The 22,924-nt window shown below is 42.1% G+C and overlaps 1 protein-coding gene across 2 annotated transcripts in view; it reads right to left on the bottom strand.

The window, feature by feature from the left end:
• Chchd3 (coiled-coil-helix-coiled-coil-helix domain containing 3) overlaps positions 1 to 22,558 on the bottom strand; it is a 279,953-nt gene extending 257,395 nt beyond the window's left edge. The window contains exons 1-2 of one of the 2 annotated variants that reach the window (XM_008836074.3): positions 22,302 to 22,558; positions 10,970 to 11,057 (exon numbers count right to left, since the gene is read on the bottom strand). In XM_008836074.3, coding sequence (XP_008834296.1) covers positions 10,970 to 11,057; positions 22,302 to 22,382 — 169 coding nt within the window. In that variant the 5' untranslated portion in view covers positions 22,383 to 22,558. The remainder of the gene's footprint in view (positions 1 to 10,969; positions 11,058 to 22,301) is intronic. The other variant, XM_008836075.3, reaches the window with a different exon arrangement.
• Between the last annotated feature and the right edge of the window lie 366 nt (positions 22,559 to 22,924).

Genomic DNA, 22,924 nt, shown 5'->3' with positions numbered 1-22,924 from the left:
TATTAAAGCAGCATTTTTAGGAAAGTTTTAAAAAGACATCACAAATGCAATATGGCTTCAATCCCAAGGGATTTCCAGAGAAGTTGGCATGCTCCTTAAAACAAATTGTCCCACAAAATCATTCAGAAGCTGCTGGGCCAAGCCTCGCTTTCTTCCATGGACACAAGAAGGCTACAGTGAGTGGCCTCACCACCGATGAGAGTGTGCCAGTGTGTACTCCAAGCTCAGCCAAGCTCCAAGGGGAATATGCTGGAGCCTGGCAGGAACAGTCTGTTAAAATAATTCTATTTTGTTAAAACAATCTCTTTAAATCTGGTAGTACACATCTGTAATCCTAACCCTTGGGAGGCCAGGCAGGATTGAGTTCAGGGCCAGCCTCAGCTACATAGAGAGTTTGAAGTCAGCGAAGACCTCATGAGTCCCTGGCTTAAAAAAATAAAAAATAAAGTTGTTTGAATCATTAGAAAGATAATCAGAGTCTACTGCCTAGCTGGTGATATGAGAACTAACAAGCAAAATGTTTTGAGGAGTTGCTGAAATCAAAATTCTGCTTTAATACTGTTTATTTAAATAAAAATCATTCTGAATACAATAATTGATTTCTGTTTTATTCAGGTCTAACCTGAAAAACAACTGTATACAGCAGTCAATAGCATATCTTATTTTTTAAAGTCATTAGATAGTCATTATGTAAACAGCAAGACTACTTTTCTGAAAAATTAAATGTACCTACCAAAATAAAATGCTGAACAAAACCAATCTGACACAAATAGCACATGTAGAGAGGAAAATGAAAAACAAAGTAAAAGTCCACATAAGCAATCCAAATTCTCAGAGCTCTCTCTTTTTTTTTTTTTTTTTGGCTTTGTTAATCAGCACCTGGGTATTTATGTGTGTTTGAGCACATAAGGAAGTCAGTCTCATCTCCCCATCTCTTTCCACACTGACCTGAGCAGGCATAAGCACTAGGCCCACCTTCCCGGGCTTCAGAGAGCTAGCCTGGGGCCTTGTGGAAGGGAGGGCAGAGAACCTGGAAGGGAATAAGAGTTAGGAACCTTGGGTCAGAAATTGAGGTCCAGCTCCACAGAAGGTACGGTTAAAGAACTCTCTAGCAGAACGTGAGTAAAGGTTACTAACAGAGAAAGTAGCCAAGGCTACCAAACTCCAGGCCCAGACATACTAACCTAACCTTAACCCCAAGTCCCAGGGCAAAGCAGCTATGGAGAAGAAAAGTGCAGTGTGTAGCAGGAGCTGAGAGCAGAGTGCTCCACTCCAAACTCTGGCACGTTTGTTCTAAGGCATATTTCCTTTCCAAACCAAATCAATAACTAGGAGTATAACCCGATCTCCAGACAGGTACTTCCAATCAGCGCCCTACTCCCCAGCCACCACCTCAAACTCATACTTTCCCAAAATGGTATTCAAAAAAGTACTTGTTCCAACAAGGTATCTCAGGTCTGCCACATCTGAGACTTGAAACGAACAAGAGTCCTGAAACGGTCAAGAGTCCATGCACCATCCTGTGCTTGGGGAAGACCGCCCACACACATCCATTCTCACTGGAACTAGTCCAAGGGGCAAAACCCCTTTCCTTCTTGTCACTAGCTGACACATGCATTTACACAGCAGGCTTTAGCTCATTCATTCCATAAACATCTACCCAACACCCAACATTATCATGTAGTCCCTGTGGCTGAGGGTACAAGAGCTGAGTAGCAACCATTTTGTGCTCTCAAAGGCTTGTAATCAAGCAGGGAAAAAAAAGAGACAAGCTTGTGTGTTATTATAATACAATGAAGTATATTTAACAAGGACAGGTATAAGCAGAATTTATGATTCAAGACAAGGAGATTCTTTAGTCTGGGAAGATGGGTTAATGGTTTCTGAAGGAAGCTTCCCCTGCCCTCCAAGACTTTCTTCCATCCCTGTTTGCTTAGACTGGCCTCAACAGGTCAGTGTTTACCTATAGCAAACACAAACCTTGAGTCAGGTTGCAAGGCTGCTCAGCTCAGGGAAGAGACTGTCAACACTGAAGCGAGGGGAAATGCAGAAACAAGAGCCATCCAAGGAGGTCCAGAGAGAACAAATGAGAAGCAGAAGCTGTGGGATCTGAAGGAGATGGCTTTATAAAAGGACAATTAGGAGGTACAAACAGAGTGCTGTGGGGCCACACATGAGAGGGACAGGACCCAGGGGGGCAGTCAGGAACCACTCCCCAAGTGGTAAAGCAGGCAAGGAGGGGCTGGACACCCAGAGGAATGGTGCTGAGACAGAAGAGAACACAGTCCAAGCCCCCAAAGGGACAAGTTCAAGGACATGCAAAACTTCAGTATGATTACACATAATAAGTTCACATAAGAGAGAAGGGTCCAGAAGATGACAGAGAAAGCTAACCACTAACCCAGGCAACTATCTCGCAGGACCATGATGGCTGTAAGAGATTCAGACTGCCTCCCAAGAAGAAGGAGCCTCCCATATCTTCAACAGAGGAACAGCAAGATTGAGTTTATCAAAGAAAGATTACTGGGGCTGTGGTGAGAACAGACTGGGAAATGCAAGGCTGAAGACGGGGACCCCAGGCTTGAGACAGTTTGAGCAAAGCAGGAGGGATGACATGACAGTGGCCAAACTAGGCTAGGGACGCCAGAATGGAAGAAACAGTAAAACTGAAATCAGGAAGTGGAACATGTAGAACAAAGCTGTAAAACCACTCATCAAATACAGAAGAACAAGGCTGGGGGTATCTCCCCAGGGAGAAGACTACAGCAAAGAATAAGTACACAGTACAGTACACAAGTGAGAAGCAGGGCGGCAAGTGCCACCACCACGTCTGCCTTCACAAGGCCGTGTGTATTCCAATCACTTCACAATCCATGAGACAGTCCACCGCCTTCTATCTTTACAGTAACAAGAGTGTTATCATTGCTACCTGAAATCAAGTAATTTCAAGTTCCAGTCATTTGCTACTGGCTAATTAGAGCCCATATTTCAATTAGCTACTCATTCAGGGGAACTAGGCAAGTAGCCCCAGAAAACAGTCTTAGGCATGCCATAGCTACTCCTTGGAAAAGTTTGAGGATTCTTCAGACAATGATCCACATAGGTTGCCAAGGCCTTGCAGGACCCGCCAGTACTCTGACAGCTGTCAACAAAGTGTCAAGTAGCCCTAGGGGTAGAACAGGTCTAAAAGGGAACTTTAAAGCGCTATTGCTCCCTGCTCCCAGGTAGCAGGGACTTGGCCTAATACAGGGCACTGCAGGGGTAACAGAATAAACCAGGAGATGGGAGAGCATACAAGGATGAAATAAAATGCTGTGTCAGGCCTTACTTTTTAAAATGTTTTTTACAAGGAAAAACATCATCATCAACAACAATAACCTACTATTTGGCTGACAGCTGGAAAGTCAATGGATTGATTTTGAATACCTCAGCTTGCAATAGAAAAATGTACATTTGAAGCTCCCTCAGGCAAATTATTTAAAGAGATCTGGGCCATCCCAATGAGGACCTAAAAAAAAAAAATGTCAAATTCCAAGAAAGGCAAAAAAAAAAGATTTGAATTAATTAAGCATTAATTTCATAACTGACATAAAATATAAGTAAAAACCCATATTTCTATGTATCATATTGTATACTTCGTATTCCACTAGAACAGTTTATATAGCCAATGTCATATATTTTATAAATCCTGATGTAGGGTTACAAATTTCCTACTTCTTAGTTATTTCATCTTTAGTGATATCCTGATTTACTTGTTTTTCTCACGAATGGTTCTATGAAAAAATACAACCCTTGATCTTACAACTCACTTTAAAGTTAGTATACAAAATCTACTGCAACAAAAATAGGAAGCTTCCTTAAATAGCTCTTTTTTTCCTATAGTCCTGGAAGGTATAGCCTCAGCAAGTAGTACCAGACATAACTTCAGCTCCTGGGCAATTCTCTAGCTCTTGGTGGTTCTTGGCAATACTCCAGCTCTGATCCCCACAAGCAGGGCACCTCCCTTGGGCTGCTTCTCAGCAAGCCAGAGGCAAGCAGGGAACTTCTAACCCACTTTCATACCACCTGTAAGCAGTTCCAAGCAGTAGATTACACAAAGGTAACTACAACAAAGTGTGACTCAGGAATATTCCAGAAAGTGCTAAGCTTTTGCTCTATAGTTGCATCCTTCTGGCACTGTTGCTTGTTTCTTTGTGTAGCCCCTCTTTCACAATCTCCAAAATGTCTTGGATTAAACTTCCTAGCCAGTGATTGTTGTTACATAAAAAGGCTTATGTCCTCCTTTTAATGTTCAAAGTAGTCAAGTTTAAAATTTTATTGGTTTCTTAAAATATAATGCCAAAATGATCAATTAAATGGCACAAAGGAAAACGCCCCAGACCAGGAGAGAAGGACTGAGCTAAGGATTGCCACTACCCAGCCATACAGCCTTTCTCACCAAGTCTCCCCAGGTCCTCAGCCTTTACCGCTACTACTGAGATCATGAAATGGCTTGCCTTCCCCATCTGGTTTCTAACTTACCCTTTAACAGCCTTCCAAGAACTCAATCCATCACCTCATTTCACCTGCTCAAAATTCATCTGTTATTCCCTGTACCGCCACACTGTCTCACACAGCTGAGGAAAACTTCTTCATTCTTTTATTTGTTTGTTTCCTTACAGGGCCAATTAAAGACAAACACAAACGCTTACAGGGTGGTTAAGCTTTCTCAATGAAACAGAAGATAGCTTTATTTTGTGCAATGGTGAAATATACATGTTCTTAACCATTCAGATTGTCTTGATGAATATAAAAATATCAATGAAAAAACCAGCACTTTATTTTTAACCATAAAAAGTCATTAACATCTGGATATACTGGAAGAAGCAATTAATGCAATTTTCTAACTTTGCATCCTAAAATTAGATGGAAATATTCAGGAGATGCCCAGACCTCAGAGGATAAAATGAAACTCCTTAACTTCCCCAACCTATGCTCCCATCAATAAGACCCCAGGAAGCCTCAGAATTAATCTGGTCTGTGCACTAACTTTACATTCCATATCAACACCCCTAGATCCCCTTCCCCTCAAGGTCAACTTCAAGTCCATGTCCCTTAATGGCAGGCCAAGCTTCTGACCCCCTTCTTTGAATTTCTAAATTGCCTTCCAGACTTCTTTACTTATTCTATCTCACTTGCATATTCATTCACTCACTTACTCAAAAGTACTGGAGGGTACTAAACCAGGACTGATTGACACTACTATGTTAATTATGATTTGACAAAACTGTTCCTTATAATCAAAGATTGCAGAGATGGAGCTGAGTTCTTTCATCACTCACTAAATAGAGATTGCTCACACATATCTTTTGAAGAGCAGGATATACTGACTAGAGATTTAGATGTAACGCCTTGCAACCTCTGGGCAAATTACCCATTACAGTAGGGCCAAAAGTGCAGAGCTGAGACACTGGTATCAATAAAGTTCCACATAAATACTGCACTTCCATTCAGATCTTAGAATGCAAAGGAAAAGGTGGACTTGTGGACTGAACACTCGTTACAGTGCTGTGTCTAAACGAGCCTTAAAAAGCTATTTTAAAAATAATGAGGCGGCCAGATTATGGGAAAATAATACATGCAACATATAGATGAATCTGTTTCCATAACCTGGTTGTTTGGTTTGGGCTGTGCTGTTTCCTGCTCAGATTGGCCACCTATAATTTGTTAAGGCTGCCAAATACTTAGTGATCCCAGTGATACTCTTAACACAAGTCGACAAATCTTTCTTATTTTTCACAGTGACAAGAAATTTATAGAGAAACTTGCACAGTGAAGATAATAATAGGAGTGAGCTCATTTGTCTTTTTTCCAGGTTTATCATTTTCATCTGGGTGCCAGTAGCTCAGGAAACCAATAAACAGCCTCCTAATACCATTTCCTGTCTGATTTTCTCATATTGATCTGGGGATAGTTTCTTCAGGAGTAGATAGGGTCAAACATGAGCAGTCTGACCTCACTACAGGCCAACAAAACTAAAAGATCAAGGTGAAAGGAAAGAAAATCAATATTCAACATTGATTTTTAAAATCAAAAGATGCAAAATGTTAATAAAAAGGTAAGTGTGTAACTATGCACAACAGCATCCCCATTGTCAGTTGAAGAAAAAAATAGCTAGTATAAAAGCAAACCAACACGTCTGAGATACTGCAGCCAAGAATTTGAGGCAGCAAGGACACAGTTAAATTCTTCAGAGCACATTCATTTATTAAAGTGGCATTACAATCTGCTGTGTGTCACACAGTATATTATTTTGCCCAAATAGCTTTACATGCAAATACTTATTGCAACGAGTCATTGATCTGGTTCAAGGTTTAGCAAAAAAATAGTCTCAGTAAAGTCTTCAAAAACTTTCTTAGAGCATAAATTATATACTTAAAACTATATATATGACAAAACTTAGTTCCTATATTCAGAAATCCTATGGCTCTCAGTTTATCAAATACACTGCCCTATATTCACACATGTGAATAGCCTAGAGCTGGTATGAAGAAGGGTCCTGGGAGAAAGAAAGCATTTTAATAAACATTAAAAATTCAACTCACATTTAATATACAATCTACTTGACACTGAAAATGTAGAAAAATCTGCTGATATTTTCATCAATACTTGAAAAATTATTTCATAACACATCTGAATTATAAATCATAAAAAAATCTATTACTAAGTACTAACTAAAACCTCTAAATGAAAGACAGAAAAGAACATAAATTTCCAGGTTTACTTTTATCAAACATATTGTTAAATTTTTAAGAAGAACTAATGTTTATTAATTTACAGGATCATAGTCTAATTGTTTTCTTAACCTACAGGTAAGATCACTTCAAATACTATGGCAATCTTAGCCTGTTCTTGGCTTAGGTTGGAAAGGGTGAGGAAACCACATCTGTACTCAAATAGCCTTACTGAATCCTATCCAGATCATGGTGCTTGATAAGTGGTCCAGCTGCTCCAACTCTAAGGAGCCAATACCGTCAACACATCACTAACACACAGGCTGGGAATCTGTGTCCAAAATGGATGTAGAGATACTATACCTCCAGTGAATGTTTCAAAAGTTTCCATTTTGATGGTCCTAGTATTTCAGCCACGTAATCAGTCTAGGGGTAAGGTTGGGTTAGTTTTCTCAGCCAATTAAAGAATTAAAAGGCAGGAAAAAATCTCAGATGCCTCAGAGGGCAAAGGGCAAACAGGCTTTATTGAAAGATAACGAATGACATCCATACATACAAAGAATCACACATACAATCACACACATAACAGAAAGATAAAGCTCTCCACAAGTGGAAAGGAGACCCAGAAACCAAAAATTCAAAGTTCCCCAGGGAGGGCCTGGGTTTTAAGGGTTTTAGTGATTTCCCCTCCCCTAATTTTGGACTGATCAACTTAAACAAAAAAGTGGATGCTGACGGGTCACATCCCAAGCTGAGATTATGTCCAAGGCTATATGACTCTAAGCAGGTCAGTTTGAAGGGGCCTTGTTGGAGTTAAAAAATAAGGCCTTTCTGCCAGACCAAAAAGAAGCAGGAGTGAGCCATCTTTATTATTCCTCAGTGACCCTGTTTGCTTATCAAGGATTCAGTCCCTTACACTAGGATGCACAATGTGTGGGACAAGGAATAAGAGTCACAAGCACACAAGCATATAGATCATCTGGCTGCACAGCCTCAGTCACATCACTGGAGCATCTGAGGAAGGAAGCTCGCAATGCCCAGCACTGGTGAATTCTAGACTGGACCCACACAGCAGAGCTTTCTATAGTGCTAGAAATGGTCTAGACCTGCGACACCCAAGATGACAGCAACCAGCCACCAAAACACTGGTGAACATGAAATGTGACCAGTGCATCTGAGAAGCTAACATTTTTATATTTCATTTTAATTTTTATGTAATTTTTAATGGTCACGCATGACTAGTAACTGCTGTATCAAGAACAAGTCTAGCCTGATCACCAAATCACAAAATAGTATTCTAAACATTTAGAGTGCCCAGGCTGGTCACAGCATGGACCACAGTCTGCAGTCATGTTAAACCTGGAAGGCAAATGGACTGAGTCCTCAAGAAAACCAAGCTTATCATGCCATCCGTGGCCTGTTCTACAGGCCATACATGCCATGGGCACTCACAGAAGTCTCCCAGCCCACCACTACTCTCTCCAAGTATCAGTTTAAGAAACCAAGCCTAGGGGCCAGCAAGACCATTCTTGCCACACAAGTCTGGCAACTTGAGCTAGATCCCTAGAACCCAGGAGAAGGTGGAGAAAGAGAACCGACTCCACAATGTTGTCCTCTGACCTCCACATGCACACCATGGCACCCATGTCCACATACAAGCATCATGTACACACATATACATAAATCAAATTTTCTTTAAAAAGAAACCAATTCCAAAAGGAAAACATTCTCTCCTTTACCTCACTGCTAACCGAGTCAGTGTGGGAAACCCTGGAAGAGCCAACCACACTCAGAAGCAGAAGGCTCTCTCCTAAGCTCAAGCAAAACCCTCTGTGAGGGAGTCCATCCTTCCTACTGGTTTCTGGCACATCTCTTCTTCAAATAACACATCATGAAACCGTAAGGAAGCTGAGTGGGGTTGATTTTGGAGTAACCATGGGCTTGAGCTCAACCCTCAGGTCTATGCTCACTAGCTGTGCGACTTCGGGCAGAAAAATTAATAGCTGCGTGTCTCAGTTCCTTCTACATGAGCATTAGTAATGGTTCCTTTCTCAGAAGGTTTAAAAGAATAAAGTCAGGTAAAAGATACAGCACTCACAGAACTACCCTATAAACATTATTGTTACTTATCATTTCATCATCACTTCATTCTGAGAACCAATCAAATTTGAGAACAAATTCTAACTTCAAAAACACAAATCAGGGCTGGAGAGATGGCTCAGCAGTTAAGAGCACTGGCTGCTCTTGCAGAGAACCTGGGTTCGATTCCTAACACCCACATAGTGCCTGACAACCATCCATAATTCCAGTTCCAGGGGAATTCAACTCTCTCTTCTGACCTCCACAGGCATTGCACTACATAGGTGCACTTACATACATACAGGCAATACATTCATACACATAAAATATTTTTTTTAAACATATACATAATAGGACTTGTCCTAAGTTAATTCATCAAAGAGTTAATAATAATCACCCACTAAGAAGCAGGTATTATCCTAGGAGCTGGGAATTAGGCTGCGAACTAAGGGACAAAGGCCCAGGAGCTCATCATTGGTGGATAAGGAGGAAGAGGGGTGGGACATGAAGGTGGACAAGAAACAGTCATATTGCAGCTCAGAGACATTACATGAACTGAATTATGTTTTTCAAAAAACCATGAGGGCCTCTATGTGCACAATCTAGGGGACCACTAGTTAGTTTCTGCAGGGATAGAAAGAGATGGCTGTTATCTGGATTGCAGCAGGACCTGAAGAGATGGACCCCAAAGGACACATTCCATCCATTTAGACACAGCACTGACAGATTAGCTACTGGCCCAATGGAAGGAGTAAAGAAAACAAGGACGAATCTCCAGTTTGGGGTTTGATTATCTGAGCTCTTTCCTGGGAAGGATGGAGAAAAGAAGTAAGTCTGGGACAGAATAAACAGGATTTAAGGGATACAGTAAACTGGAGACATCTCACTTTTTATCTGTGTTAATTAACCATGAAGACTGCACAACTCTACTAAATGAGCTTTACAAAGAGAAAGTTGTCCCTAGTGGTTTTGGTAGTCCCTTTCTCGCAACACAGCAGAAGCTCAAGTTATGTTTAGTAACTTAATAGTTAACAAAGGGGTCACAGCTGCCCCCAAGTGAATGGCAGTGAGCAGCTTCTTATCTTCCCCAATTTTACAACCAAGAGCCAAAAAAGAATAAAAAGAAATTACAAATAAATCCTGAAAATTCTCAGTCCCAAAGTAATCATCCTGATACTGTTTTTCATGTCATTTCACAATCAACAGTATGTCCATCCATCATTTAGGCAACATTAAGAACAGAGCTGGAACAAGTAGGTATGGGGCTCAGTGGTAAAGCACTTGCCTAGCAAATATAAGCCCTAGGTTCTGTCTCCAGACCACAAAAAAAGCTAAGTGCTTGACACACAGACGGTACCTAGTAAGTGCTTAGAGGGTGAACATATCAGTGGAGCTGGAGAAAGGGGAGGGAAGAGGAACAGTACTGGGTCTCTTCACCTTTCTCATCCAGCAAGACCTACAGACATGAGACAATAATTCTCTATAGATTCCATTTAACATATATTTTCAACAATAACTAGTTCATACTATATAACTATATCTTTTGTAAAGACTTAAATGAAATTAGAAAAAAATCATTTGAGATATTTAACAATTTGGAAACAGTAAACGAATATTTTCTAATTTCAAGGGTTCTTTTTTCATAAATAAATATCTGCTAAACATTTACTCCTAAATTTCCACTATCCCCACTACCAATCCATTTTACCCAAAAAAGGTATTAAGTATTCTGAAGGCAAACAGAGGGTTTAGGAGTTAGATAAGAAAAACAAAATTCCAAGAAGTGTGTTTGAAAGTAGAGCCAAACTTTTTTATATGTATGAGTGTTTTGCCTTTATGCATTATGTGCAACATGTACATGCAGTGGCCACAGAGGCCAGAAGAAGGAGTTGGATCCCCTGGAACTGGAGTTACAGCTGGTTGTTAGCCCACATGTGGATGCTGGGAACCGAACCCAGGTCCTCCGCAAGAGCAGCCAGTGCTCTTAATCACTGAACAAACTTTAAAAGAACCCCTGATACTGATTTCCAACAGTCTCTGTAAAAAGCTGAACACATTCACTTAGATGGCAGAGGCAGGCGGAGCTCTGTGATACTGAATTCAGACTGGTCTACATGGCAGGTTCCAGGTCTGCTGGGAAAAGATAGAACAAAACTAAAACCACAGAGCTACCATACCTGAAGCACCATAGACACTGGAATACCGCTGGGACTTCGAGCCAGACGGAGAGGATTCCTTCATTCGATCAATCACATTCTCTGAAAGCTGCATAAGAAATACAAAAATGAAGTCAATGATACAAAAAAAACAAAAGGAACACAATGCGGCAACATGCACGTGATGCAGCCACCCCTAACAATACGTAGAACAAATGGCCTCCAGAAATCAGGGTAACACAAACATCTATAATACCCAAGCAAGTAAGAGTTTCAGACCTCAAGCCATTCGCCCAGCACTGGGCCTTCATTTCTTCTAATGCACTAAGTGTTCGTTGCACATACCACTTCTTATTTTATGCTGTGCACTAAATCACAATCTCAGAGAACTTTTCTCCTAGAATCCTACAACAGACCTTAGCTCTTTCCTCCCTGCCAATTCCAAAGCAAACAGTAGTCCATCCTTCCTCCCTTCCTTCCTTCCTCTTCCTCCCTTCCTCCCTCCCTTCCTACCTTCCTCTTCCTCCCTCCCTTCCTCCCTCCCTTCCTACCTTCCTCTTCCTCCCTCTCTTCCTCCCTCCCTTCCTTCCATCCTTCTTCTCTCTCTCCCTTCCTCACATCCTCCCTTCTCTCCATGCTTTCCTTTCTCCCTCCCTCCTTCCTATTCAAGGCTAACTCCACACAATCTTTTTTTTTTTTTTTCGTCTTTTTGAGACAGGGTCTCCCTGTAACCCCAGCTGTCCTGCCACTCACTATGTAGACCAGGCTGGCCTTAAACGCACAGAGATCTGCCTGCCTCTGGGATTGAAGGCTTGCCCCACTATTCCCAGCCCACACAATCACTTTTAACAGATGTTAATAGGCGCTAAGGCACTAGGTTCCTGTGCCAGGAACTAAGCTAGACTTAGAAGACTGAAAACCATCAAGCTGCCTACAGTGCAGTGAAATAAACAGATGATTTGAGACATTTAAGTATGCCGTGGAGGTTACTACCTGAGCCTGCCAGCCAGTGATAAAGTCTGTAGAAACACAACAGGCAGTGCATCCAGCCAGGCTGAGGGGGTGTGGCTGGAGCAGAGGGACAGGGAAGACTTACAGGAAAGGATGAACAGGGCTTAGGAAGAGAAGGCTGCAGGACAAAGAAAGCACATTAAGAGTAGATGAAAAACAGAGATTCTTAGCACTAGACATCTAAACGAAGAGATCAAGTTCTCAGCTGCAACAGGCCAGAAGCTCTAGGGAACACTGACCAGAAGATGTGAGTCACTGGCCCCATGGTCACCACTGCATCCCCCTTTCTTATTTTCTTGCTAGTTTACAACTACCTGACAATTACTTGTTTACTCTCCACCTTTCCCACTGCAGGAAAAAAAAAAAAAAAAAAAAAAAAGCCAAGAAAGTCAAGATTCTGATGTCCTATCACTGTATTCCAGGACTCAATAAGCCTGGTTCACAGAATGGCTGAATAATTGAATAAACAACATGAATGCACGGAGAATGAATGAATGAATGAATGCTGAAGAAGGGACATAGTGAAGAAGACATGGAGAAAAAAGGGACTACTTCAGATTTTTTAAACTCTCAGTAAAACAAAGTTTGAGCTTAATAAACAAAGGTGTAAGGGCAGTGGGTACTACTGAAGGGTGGCTAAGCAGGGTGGTGACATAATCAGATTTACATTTCAGGCACATCGGTCTGGCTACAGTGTAGACAACAGACTGAAGCAGGGTAAAAACAGAAGGACCCCTGAAAGAGACTAAAGGACCAATTAAGAAGCTATTAAGCGTATGTCCACACAAAGACTGCACAGAAATGTGCATAGAAGCATTATTCATAAAAGCCCAAGTGGAAACAAGCAAATGGCTATTTACCAGCGAATGACTAAACAAAGCATTATGTATCTGTAGAACAGAATACAGTTCAGAAATAAAGAGGCACGAAGTTCTGGTAGAAACTACCATATGTATCAACCCAAAAATCATTAAACTAAATGGAAAGGGCCAAACACTAAGGCCACATACTAAAGAATTTCGTTTTTTTTTTTTTAAACAGTTTGAGACAAGGTCTCACTATACAGCCCAGGTAGCCTGTCTTTGCCTCACTGGGATTTCAGATATTTGTCTCCACACCTGGTTATATAAGTCTACTTATGTGAAATGCCCAAAAGGCCAATTCTATAAATACAGCACCTAGGGCCGAGGTAGGCATAAGGATTAACTGTAAAAGAGCTTGAGATCTGAGATTATGAAAATGTGCTTAAACTGAACTGCAGGGGTCGCTGCACAACACAGGAGTTATGTTCTGAACTGTTGGACTATACACATCAAAGTACATTCATGGCATGTAATCTACAATGAAGTTCATGGAGGTGGGGGGATGTTATGATGGTACTACAGAAGAGAACACATTCAAAAAATATTTAGGACCTGGCATGATGGCACATGCCTAAGGAAGATCAAGAGTTCAAGGCTAGTCTGGGCCACATAATAAGAGACTTTGTCTCAAAAGCAATAAATAACTGAAAAGTATTTAGGATTCTGTGGTGGTTTGAATGAGAACGTCCCCCCTAGGTTCCAAGTATTTGGACATTTTGTCCCCAGTAGGTGGTGCTGTTTTGGGAGGTCTTAGAAGATGCAGGCTTGATGGAGAAAGCAAGTCCCTGGGAGCAGGTTTAGAAAGTTCCGAAGCCTTGCTAGATTTCCAGTTGCTCTCTGCTTCCTGTGCCTGCTTCAAGATATGAGCGCTCCCCTTTCTACTCTAGCCACCTCTGCCACATGCCTCCCCACCGTGACAGGCTTATTTCCTCTGGAACTGTAAGCTAAATTAACCCTTCTATAAGTTGCTTTGGTCAGAGTTTTATTACAGCAACAGAAAAGTAACTAACAGACTCCAAATAGCTAACACTGGCTGAATGCGTATTATGTGCATGAGTGTGTATTATGTGCAAGAAACACCCTGCACTCCACTCATTTAATTCTTAACAAGTCTGGGTGGCAGATATTAATATTACCTCTACTGTATACAAAAGAAAAAGTATCAGCAGATAAATACTAGGACCTAGATCATACAGCTCATCTGGAGTAGAGCTAGGATTCCAACTCAGGAGCTTCAAAGTCACCTTCAAATATCCCTCTTCAAACCTCAAAGTGGGAGTAGTGGCTCAAACATTTAATTAATCCCAGTACTAGGGATGCAGAGAAGGGGGCTCTCCATGAGTTCGAGGCCAACCTGGTCTACATAGTGAGCTCCAGCCCAGCCAGGACTACACAAGGACCTTGGGGTTTACAGGTCAAGTAACAGTGATTTCCCTACCTATATCAAGGTCCTTCTAATTTCTACTTCCTCAGCTCCCCACTGTCTGGCTTTTAGTCTCAGTACAACAAGTAGAAGACACTTGTGACAAAGTCAGTAATCTTTTACACTGTGTTTATATAAATGAGTTTTGTACAGTGTCCTATCTATATGGCTTCCTTCCAGCACCTGACCCTGCTCTCACTGCCCTCTTCCACGCCTTTTGGACTTCTCACTGCACTAGTTTCCAGAGCTCTGGTGCACCCCATTTCTTCCCCAGGCTTCCCTCCTCGGCTGCCTGCCCTCAATGCTTTAAGGCCCTGACTCGGCTCTTCACAAACCTCACTCTCGTTTAATTCCATGAGCTCTTGGTACTCTCCACCAATCTCTTGATTTTACCTGCCTCAGCCTCCCAAGTACAGGAATGACAGACATTTGCCACCACCCCCAACTAATCCCTAATTTTTAACTACTGTTGATGAATTAATGAATTCTAAAATGAGCATCCTAAAAGCAGGAGTGAACACAATTACTAGACACCTTTCCTCACAGACCCCAAAGGACTTTTCCTTAACTCTTATTTCTCCTTATTCACTCAGCAATGACCCCTCAGCCCCTAAATATCAAATGAAGGTATCATCTCTCTCCTGCCGTGATTTACCATACCACGAGCAAACCTCCCAAAATGCAAATCTGTCTGTGGTAAGTCACTGCTGCAAATCCTTCAAGAGCTACATTCTTTCAACAGCCAAGTCCAAATTCTTTTTTAGGCCATTTAAGATTTCATTTGGCAATAGGCTAATTCTCCAATCTCAACTTCCAGTTTCTCCCCTAACACTTCACACGCTATCTTACCTCCATTTGTGGCTGTTTGTTACCATCTCTGCCAATACCACCTTCCCTCCGACCCCTTAAGATGGAGTCAACTTTCAAGATCCAATTCATACTTCCAAAAGCCTTTGTTGACCAAAGTAGTTCTACATTCCATTCCAATCCTGCATGCCTACCCAGAACTCTCCTTCCACTGCACCTAGCACTAACCTCTAGGATAGCCTTCCAATGACACAGCAAGTGTCACAGTGTCTCCGCCTTTCCACACCTTTCCATGCGACTGAGTTCCTACATACTGAGTCACCCATTCATCACTCATTCAACAAAAGTCCCTACAACAAGCACTGAACCAAAGCCCTGTCCACAGGTGTGAACAAAACAAGCTACACCTTAACAGTTATTTCTATTTCCAGGCTCAAACTAGAGTTAAAGTAGGATGGAAGAAGGAAAGGGGACAGCTGAACTGTGCCTGAAGTAAGGCATGTGCCACCAAGCCTGGCTTCATATTTCCTGACAGTAGTTACTGGAAATATTGCTGAAACTCATCTACAAAGTTCAGACACAGCTTGGAAAAAAATAAATAAATAGCACTGACTCCAACCCTGTAAATTTGCAGGTGAGGGGAAAAAAAAGAGACCCTGAATAACATGCAGCTACAGGAAGCACCAAAACCAAAAGAAGCTGCCCCAACCTCCAGTCCTAGACGATCTACCAGTAAGCTACACTCTCTATCCTTCTCCCTGTGATATATATTTTCCACTCAATTCATATAGGCCAGATATAATGTATTAATGCTATAATATATTACACATATCACTATAAGGGTGAGGCTGTAGCTCAGTGGTAGAACACTTTCCCAGCATACTCAAGGCTCTGGATTTGATCCTCACCCTCTGAAATACAAAAACAAGGAGTTGGAGAGATGGTTCAGCCAGTAAGAGCACTGGTTTCTCCTTCAGAGGACCCAGGTTCGATTCCCAGCACCCACATGGCAGCTAATAACTGTCTGTAACTCCAGTTCCAGGAAATCCAACACCCTGTTCTGACCTCCATGGGCACTGCACGACACAGGTGCACTTAAATACAGGCAAGCAAAACATTCACACACGAAATAAAGATAAATAAAAAAATTTTTAAATATTTTACCACTATCTATGGAAACTACAGAAGGGCCTTTCAATCCCTAAAGTAGCCTCAAAAATATCAATTCTTAAACAGAAAGAAGAAAGCTGGCCCAGAAAAGTACTCACTGTATCACCCGAGAAGTCACCTCACTTTCTTCATGTGAAAGATGAGTTCTAGCCTCTGGGGTATACATGGATTAATTCACACAACACAGATGATCCGGTAGGGCTGCTACTCATCCATCTACAGCCAGAATTGCTTCTTCTTGGTTCATTCTCACCACCTGGGCCTGAACTTGCACCACGCTCCTTCTCCACATAGGGCTAAGGACAAGGCCTACAGCTCTTACCAGCAGGGGCTGTGCAAGTCTTAGGGGGGCATGTAAGGTGCTCAGTCTTCCCTATACTTTGGGGCATAGAAGTGGAATGTGTCTTTCAACCCATCAGTTTGTTAACTTTTCCCCTTTTTGGTCTTTTTGAGACAGGGTCTCTCTACAGCCCCAGCTGGCCTGGAGCTGGCTATGTGGCTAAGTTAGCCTTGAACTGCCAGAGATCCATTTGCCTCTGCCTGGGATTAAAGGCATGAGCCACCATGCTCGACCAGTTTGTTAACTTTTCATTACTTTTGTGGCTTTTCTGGTACCTCAATATTCACTACTTAATGTCACAGTCTACCTAACATCAATCAAAACGTTTTCCAATTCAGGTTCTGATTATACATAAATAAATATATGTATATGTCATCCACAGGAGCCAGGATAAAATACTGTAAGGTGAAAAACATATCTCAGGGCTGCCTTACTGAGAGTCAACCTTGTTCGTTTGTTCTTCCACAGTTGAATTCTTGGGCCTTTAGAGGTACATTCAAGGTGATGGCAGCCCAAAGATGCAACTCTCCAAATCAAGCTATTAGTACCTGTCCCTGGCTACTCTGACACAGCACAACAGTAGTGCTGAGTTATCATCTGCATCTACAGTCCCCAGACTCTGAGCTGACCTTCCAGCTGCAGTAAGCTCAGACCTGCTCACTTACCTCATCTCCTCTGAGAACAGTGGTACTCACTTGTGAGGTAGCTGACATGATTTAGAGATGCTGGCCAGGGTGAGAAACACAATCCGTAGCTGTAGAACCACTCTTCTGTGTAACGAAGACTGACCCAAAGCAGGGGACGGAGGTAGGCCAAAGTTACAACAGAAGCGTCAGCAAGAGCTGGATAAGCAGCCTCTGTTAGAAGCAACTTCTCCAGGTAATGCATTTGTCCTTAAAGCTGGTGTATCTTTTAGAAAAGCCTTTGCCCATTTGCTGAACTATACCTGCTACATTTGCCTCCAGTCATCTCTGAAATCTCCATCAAGACAATGCCAAATGAAACTGCTAGAAATTATTACTATCAATGAATGGTGAAATAACCACTTCCACACACATAACGATGGGAAGAATTATACCCCAAGGCCCATGGACTCAATAGTCCATGGATTAATTCAATGAATGCAAAACTGCTTACTGCACTGTAAGGGCAAACTCATACCTTAGACTCACAGTGGTCTGTGCTTCAGAAGAGCCACAGTTGTAACATAAGGGACAATCAGGACAAGCAGGCCCACTGACAGGACCAGCTGGCCTTGCCTATCTACCTTATTCAAAGGCAAACTCGAGCACCATGCGCTCCAGAGAGGATAATGTCATCTGTGTCTCCCACTCATTTCTTCCTCCCACTTTGTTTGGTCTTATCCACAATGAGCACAAGCACGTCACCCACCAATCTAAAGATCTAGACCTTTTTTTTCAGGCAGGAGGCTGAATAAGAGAAAAGTCTTCTACTCCCAGAGAGAAACGAACTTCTTTGAAGTTGTCCTTCTTTGGGAAAATTCACACCCTCAACCCCATAATGGCATTTTCTTCAGATACTTTTTATCACATTGATTTAAAGAACACAGACCCATTTTTTTCTCTAGATCTCCCTTCCACATAGGAATAGGTCATTTTCTGGGACTTGGTTTTTCAAACAATGTTTTAATGAGAGACCCTTCAAACTGCCAGTATTATATAATAGGACAAATTACATATACTTACTTAGGAGAAAGGGGCAGTGGAGGTATACGTACACACAGATACATTTCTATAAAACATATCACTCTCAGATTACAGCTTGCTACTACTTATGCTCCCCCATAAACTTCTATCTCTACTAAAGCCTAGAAAGCTTAAGATGGCCCAAGACAGTCACAAAATCTAAAGTTGGAAGGGACCAAGCTTCAACCAGCTAATGAAATTACCCACGCACACCCAGGGACCAACATACTCTCTCCAGAATCCTCTATGGCAGCCTGTATCATTTTGGGGCTCTCAATCACCAACATCTGCGAAAGCACGAGATGTGTTTCATGTAAGTATGCATACTGTTCTAACTGACTCCTGTGAATTTCAGCTTGTGACTTCAAGGCCCAATAAGAGATTCGTTATGCCTGGAAACCATGATAAGCATTACTTTGAAAACGATACTCATTGAAGTTGACATTTGCTCTGAAGAGTTCACTCACAGCTTTGATGTTTCAGATAAAACTCCTGAAAGCTTGGGTCCTGAGCACACTTTCCAAGCAGGCACAGCAGGTGGTCACAAAAATCCTATTAAGCACATGTAATGTGAGTAATAAAAATGTTTGGTCTTTCTATCACTAGAAATTTATTTCAGACTTGGAGAGGGGAGCAAGGCAATAGGGTAGCCACTCATCCAGCCCTTGTGAGTAGCATCATACCCAAAGTTAAGACCAGGTGTAAGGAGACAGGTTATTTTACAGAAGACAGAAAAATACCAGCAACTACCAAGAATGAAGGAAAAGAGAAAGACCCAATAAATATCATAAAAATAACACCTGATAGGTGAGAAACTTTAACCTTAAAACGGCAAATAGGTCCTTTAATTGCTAGCTATTAAGCACTTCAGTAAGAAAAAATACCAAAAATCATGAGCTATTAATAAAGTCAGCCTAGTTACTGAGTCTTCCATTGCTCACTAAATGTTACTCTTTCTAAATTTGGATAACTGAAGGTGAAATTACTCTCCTATCAGCGGAACAGAGGACAGAATTGGTTTTCTAGCAATGAGTATTGAATTATTGGTTTTTTATTTTTTTTAATTTTCTTTATTTGCTTTTATGAGTATTATGCCTACATGTATTAAGTGCACCCGTGTCATGCAATACCCAAAGAAGACAGAAGAGGGTGTCAGATTCCCCTGGAACTGGAGTTACAGAAGGTTGTTAGCCACCATGTGGATGCTGGGAACCCAACTCAGGTTCTCTGAAAGAGCAGCCAGTGCTCCTAACCACTGAGTCATCTCTCCAGTCCTGGTACTCTTATTTTTCATAACTGATGACCTTAAATGCTATAAAATTGATCAAAATTGGAAAGTTTTCTTCAGCCAAATTGCATTAACCCATCTGAAATCCAAAACTGAAGTCTGGGCCTCATCTGTCCATGTTTTAACAACTGAGCTACATACAAACCCTCGCTTACATACTAAGAATGTTGTTCCCATGCCTCAAAAGGAAACAAGATGACTGTTTCAAGCCAAAAAATAACCATAGAGATCAATTAAAAGAGATCAACAACTTAAGATGAAAATCATATCAGAAGGTCAGCTATCGGGATTCTCAATTCCAGTCCACCCTGATAGGGATTCCTGTGGGAGCACGAAAGTTCTCATTCTTTAGTTATTTTAAGGTCATGTAAGTTTATGCATCCATTCTCTTAAGGAACTCTAATAACAGCTACCACTGTAAGCACAAAGACTGACAAAGTACTAAGCACAGGGCATAGCACATACACATCATGTAACATTTTAATACACTGTGTCATGCAGAAATGCTGAATAAAGAAATACAATCAAGTGACTTGTCAATGCTACAAGAGGTAAAGCTAAGACCTGAACCAGGCTGTTTGACTCTAAATGCTCTTTCTACACTACAAAGCACTTTCATAAAATCATGTACTTTTATATGTGAAAGGAACCCTGTCAAAGTAATGACTGCTCTTTATTTAAAAATCTACAAAGTATCAAGTATTTTTACATACCTTATCTCATCATAACCAATCAAGGGAAGTGAAGACATTACCCTTTATGGAGAAAGATATTATCATCAGAAAAGTGACTTGTCCAAGGTCACAAACTAAACTGAGGTTGGCTTAATTCCACATGGCCATTCACACAGCCATGACCTCAAAGAAATCAAAATGACCTCCAAATTCTCACAGTTCAACAGCATGCCAGTTTTTTGGGAAACTGCAACAGGCCAAGTTTGGCCTCAAGAAACTGAGGAGCAGGGAGCTCATACAATTTCAGAGCTCGAAAAGCTCAGAAACCTGAGAGATATACTCAGATAAGAAATCTGAATAAAGCTCAGGGAAACTGCAAATCATCCTTGGAAAAAAAGGCAGGAAGCAATGTAGAACAAGTACAAGGGCATGTCCAGGTGAAGGGTTTACAAGTCAAAAGGCCTGAGTGTGCCTGGAACCATGGAACAGATAAAATGTCTCCTAAGAGAGAGAAAGCAAGCTTCTGTGAAGTTGTAGGCTGAAGGATATGTTGCTTTAAGCAAAAAATTTTTTCCAAGTTTTCTAATCAATCTGACTGTGTGAAGTGTCTACTTCGTCTGTTTAACTTTCTCAATCTCATCTAATATTTGAAACAAATTCTGGGGCCAAATTCTCTTTCAGCTTGGTTTGTCGTGCTCAGCGTCTGTACAGAGCAAGTGAACATGCACTTATGAATTTTTCTAACCAGAATCTTCTCACCTGAAACTAAATTTGCTTTTATTTTATTTTTTAGTTCTTTTCACCCTCTAATATGGAACACTCAAAGCCTAATGGCAAGATTTTTTTTAATCTCTGCATAAACTCAGGAGTTTATAGTAATTTTTATTGTACTCCCAAAAGTACCAGCTAAGCCACACTGCAAAGAATACAGCCTCAGGTATTTTATTACCAAATACAGTTCTATCATTCAATAATATAGCAAGAAATGCTGGTCACGGACCAAAAACTGAATTCCACAATCTTGAGTTTCTATAAAGAAAACTTTAATAAGTTCTTTTCAAGGTAACAGTTTCAGAGGAAAAAGTTTTTAAACATTTGAAACATTTAAAAAGTTTCATTTCCTCGTAACAAATGCTGAAATATAACTTACATATTGAGTTCATTAACGCTAGCTATGTAATAACAGAATCAGAAAATATGAAGTACTCTCATAAAAGTTTTCTGAAACCACAGTGCTTTATTTACTAGGTAAAGATCATACTTCCAAAATTGTGAAGCTCCAAAGTCAGTTGCAGCGGCGGTGTTAGTGCAGTTAGTGCCGGTGTACTGGAGAAAAATCAAGTTTTCGGTTACGTATCACATACACGTAAAGGACATTAAAAAAAAAAAAAAGTCTCTAAACTTCTTGGTCAAAACTGACTGTTAATTCCGCTAGCCTGCAGAACTGCAAACCTACCTCTGCCCACATCACGCTGGCAGACGGTAGGGCTGTAGTAACTGAGCCTAGCTCAAAACTTGGGCACAACCACCACCAGGGAGGGGGCTGGGAAAACGCAGGTGGAAGAAGGAACAAAAAGCCAGAAGTGACCCAGGAGGGTCAGAAATGACTTGCGTGAAGGAGTCTATGTGTGTCTGGGTGGGAAGGCGTGTGTCAGAAGAGGCATTAAAAGTCAGGCAAGTAAGAGACCCTTAAAACGCAGATCCACCCTGAGAGACGCGTGAGTGGAGCAGCAGGTGCTGAACAGAGGAGGCAAAGCCCCGCACAATGCAGCAAGAGTTTCAAAGCCCTGCAGCTGTGCAGCAGCGACGACCGAGGAGACCCGAACCCAGGGCCATCCATCCCAGCATCCCGCACCCGCCCCAGCACAGCGCCTAAGCGCCTGGCACACCATCAAGAACTTTCTCTTGAATGGATGTTCCGAGTCTTGAAACTTCTTCTCAAAGACCTAGACTTCTAGCAGAGCAGCACCACGGGTCGAGGGCGGAGAAAGCAGACGGCGCGGTCCCGGGGGCGTCCGCGCGCCGGGGTCCGAGTTCAGGGCGCTGCCCTCCGCCCGCCCACGGCACTCACCCGGATGCCCTTCACCACCGTGATGTTCTCGTTCTCGTCAGCCTCGAAGGTGACCCGGCGGGTGCTGGCGGTCCCGCCCATGGCTCCTGCTCCGGTCCCCGCAGGGTCCAAGCGTGGAACCACGAGCACGTCAGGACCCCCGCGCACACACGCTAGTGGAGGCCCGGGACACCGGGCTTGCTCAGCAGGAGCAAGGCCACGACCCCAAGAAGCAAGGAGAAGGCGCCGGTCCTAAGCGCCCGCCTCCTCCGGTCACGTGCCAGGAGCGAGGAGCCATGGGTTGGCCTGAAATAGCAGAGGCCCGCCTCCTTTCAGAAGGAGCGCCCGGATTGGTGGTCTCGGACCCGGATGCTATGGCAACAGGTAGTGGTTGACGGGGCTTCCGGAGCCCCTGAGAGTAGTGGGAATTGTAGTCTGAATCTAGCGCGAAGGGTGCTGGGACTCTCGGTCTTTGCTCCTGAGCGGTCTAAGGGAGCAGAGCATTCTGGGAGCTGAAGTCTTGATGGCCCGAGAGGTTTCCAACAGAACTTTCAAAGAACTTCTGTCATCCAACTAGCATGCTTTGCAAACTTTATTCTGGAAACAGGTTAGTAGTGAAAAAAGCACAGCCTCTCCAAGGAATT

This window comes from Nannospalax galili, unplaced genomic scaffold, assembly GCF_000622305.1.
Source record: "Nannospalax galili isolate Female #2095 unplaced genomic scaffold, S.galili_v1.0 scaffold1617, whole genome shotgun sequence".
In the NCBI taxonomy this organism is placed as follows: Eukaryota; Metazoa; Chordata; class Mammalia; order Rodentia; family Spalacidae; genus Nannospalax; species Nannospalax galili.
Note: the sequence above shows the minus strand (reverse complement) of the source record. Positions and strands in the feature narration are given on the sequence as shown.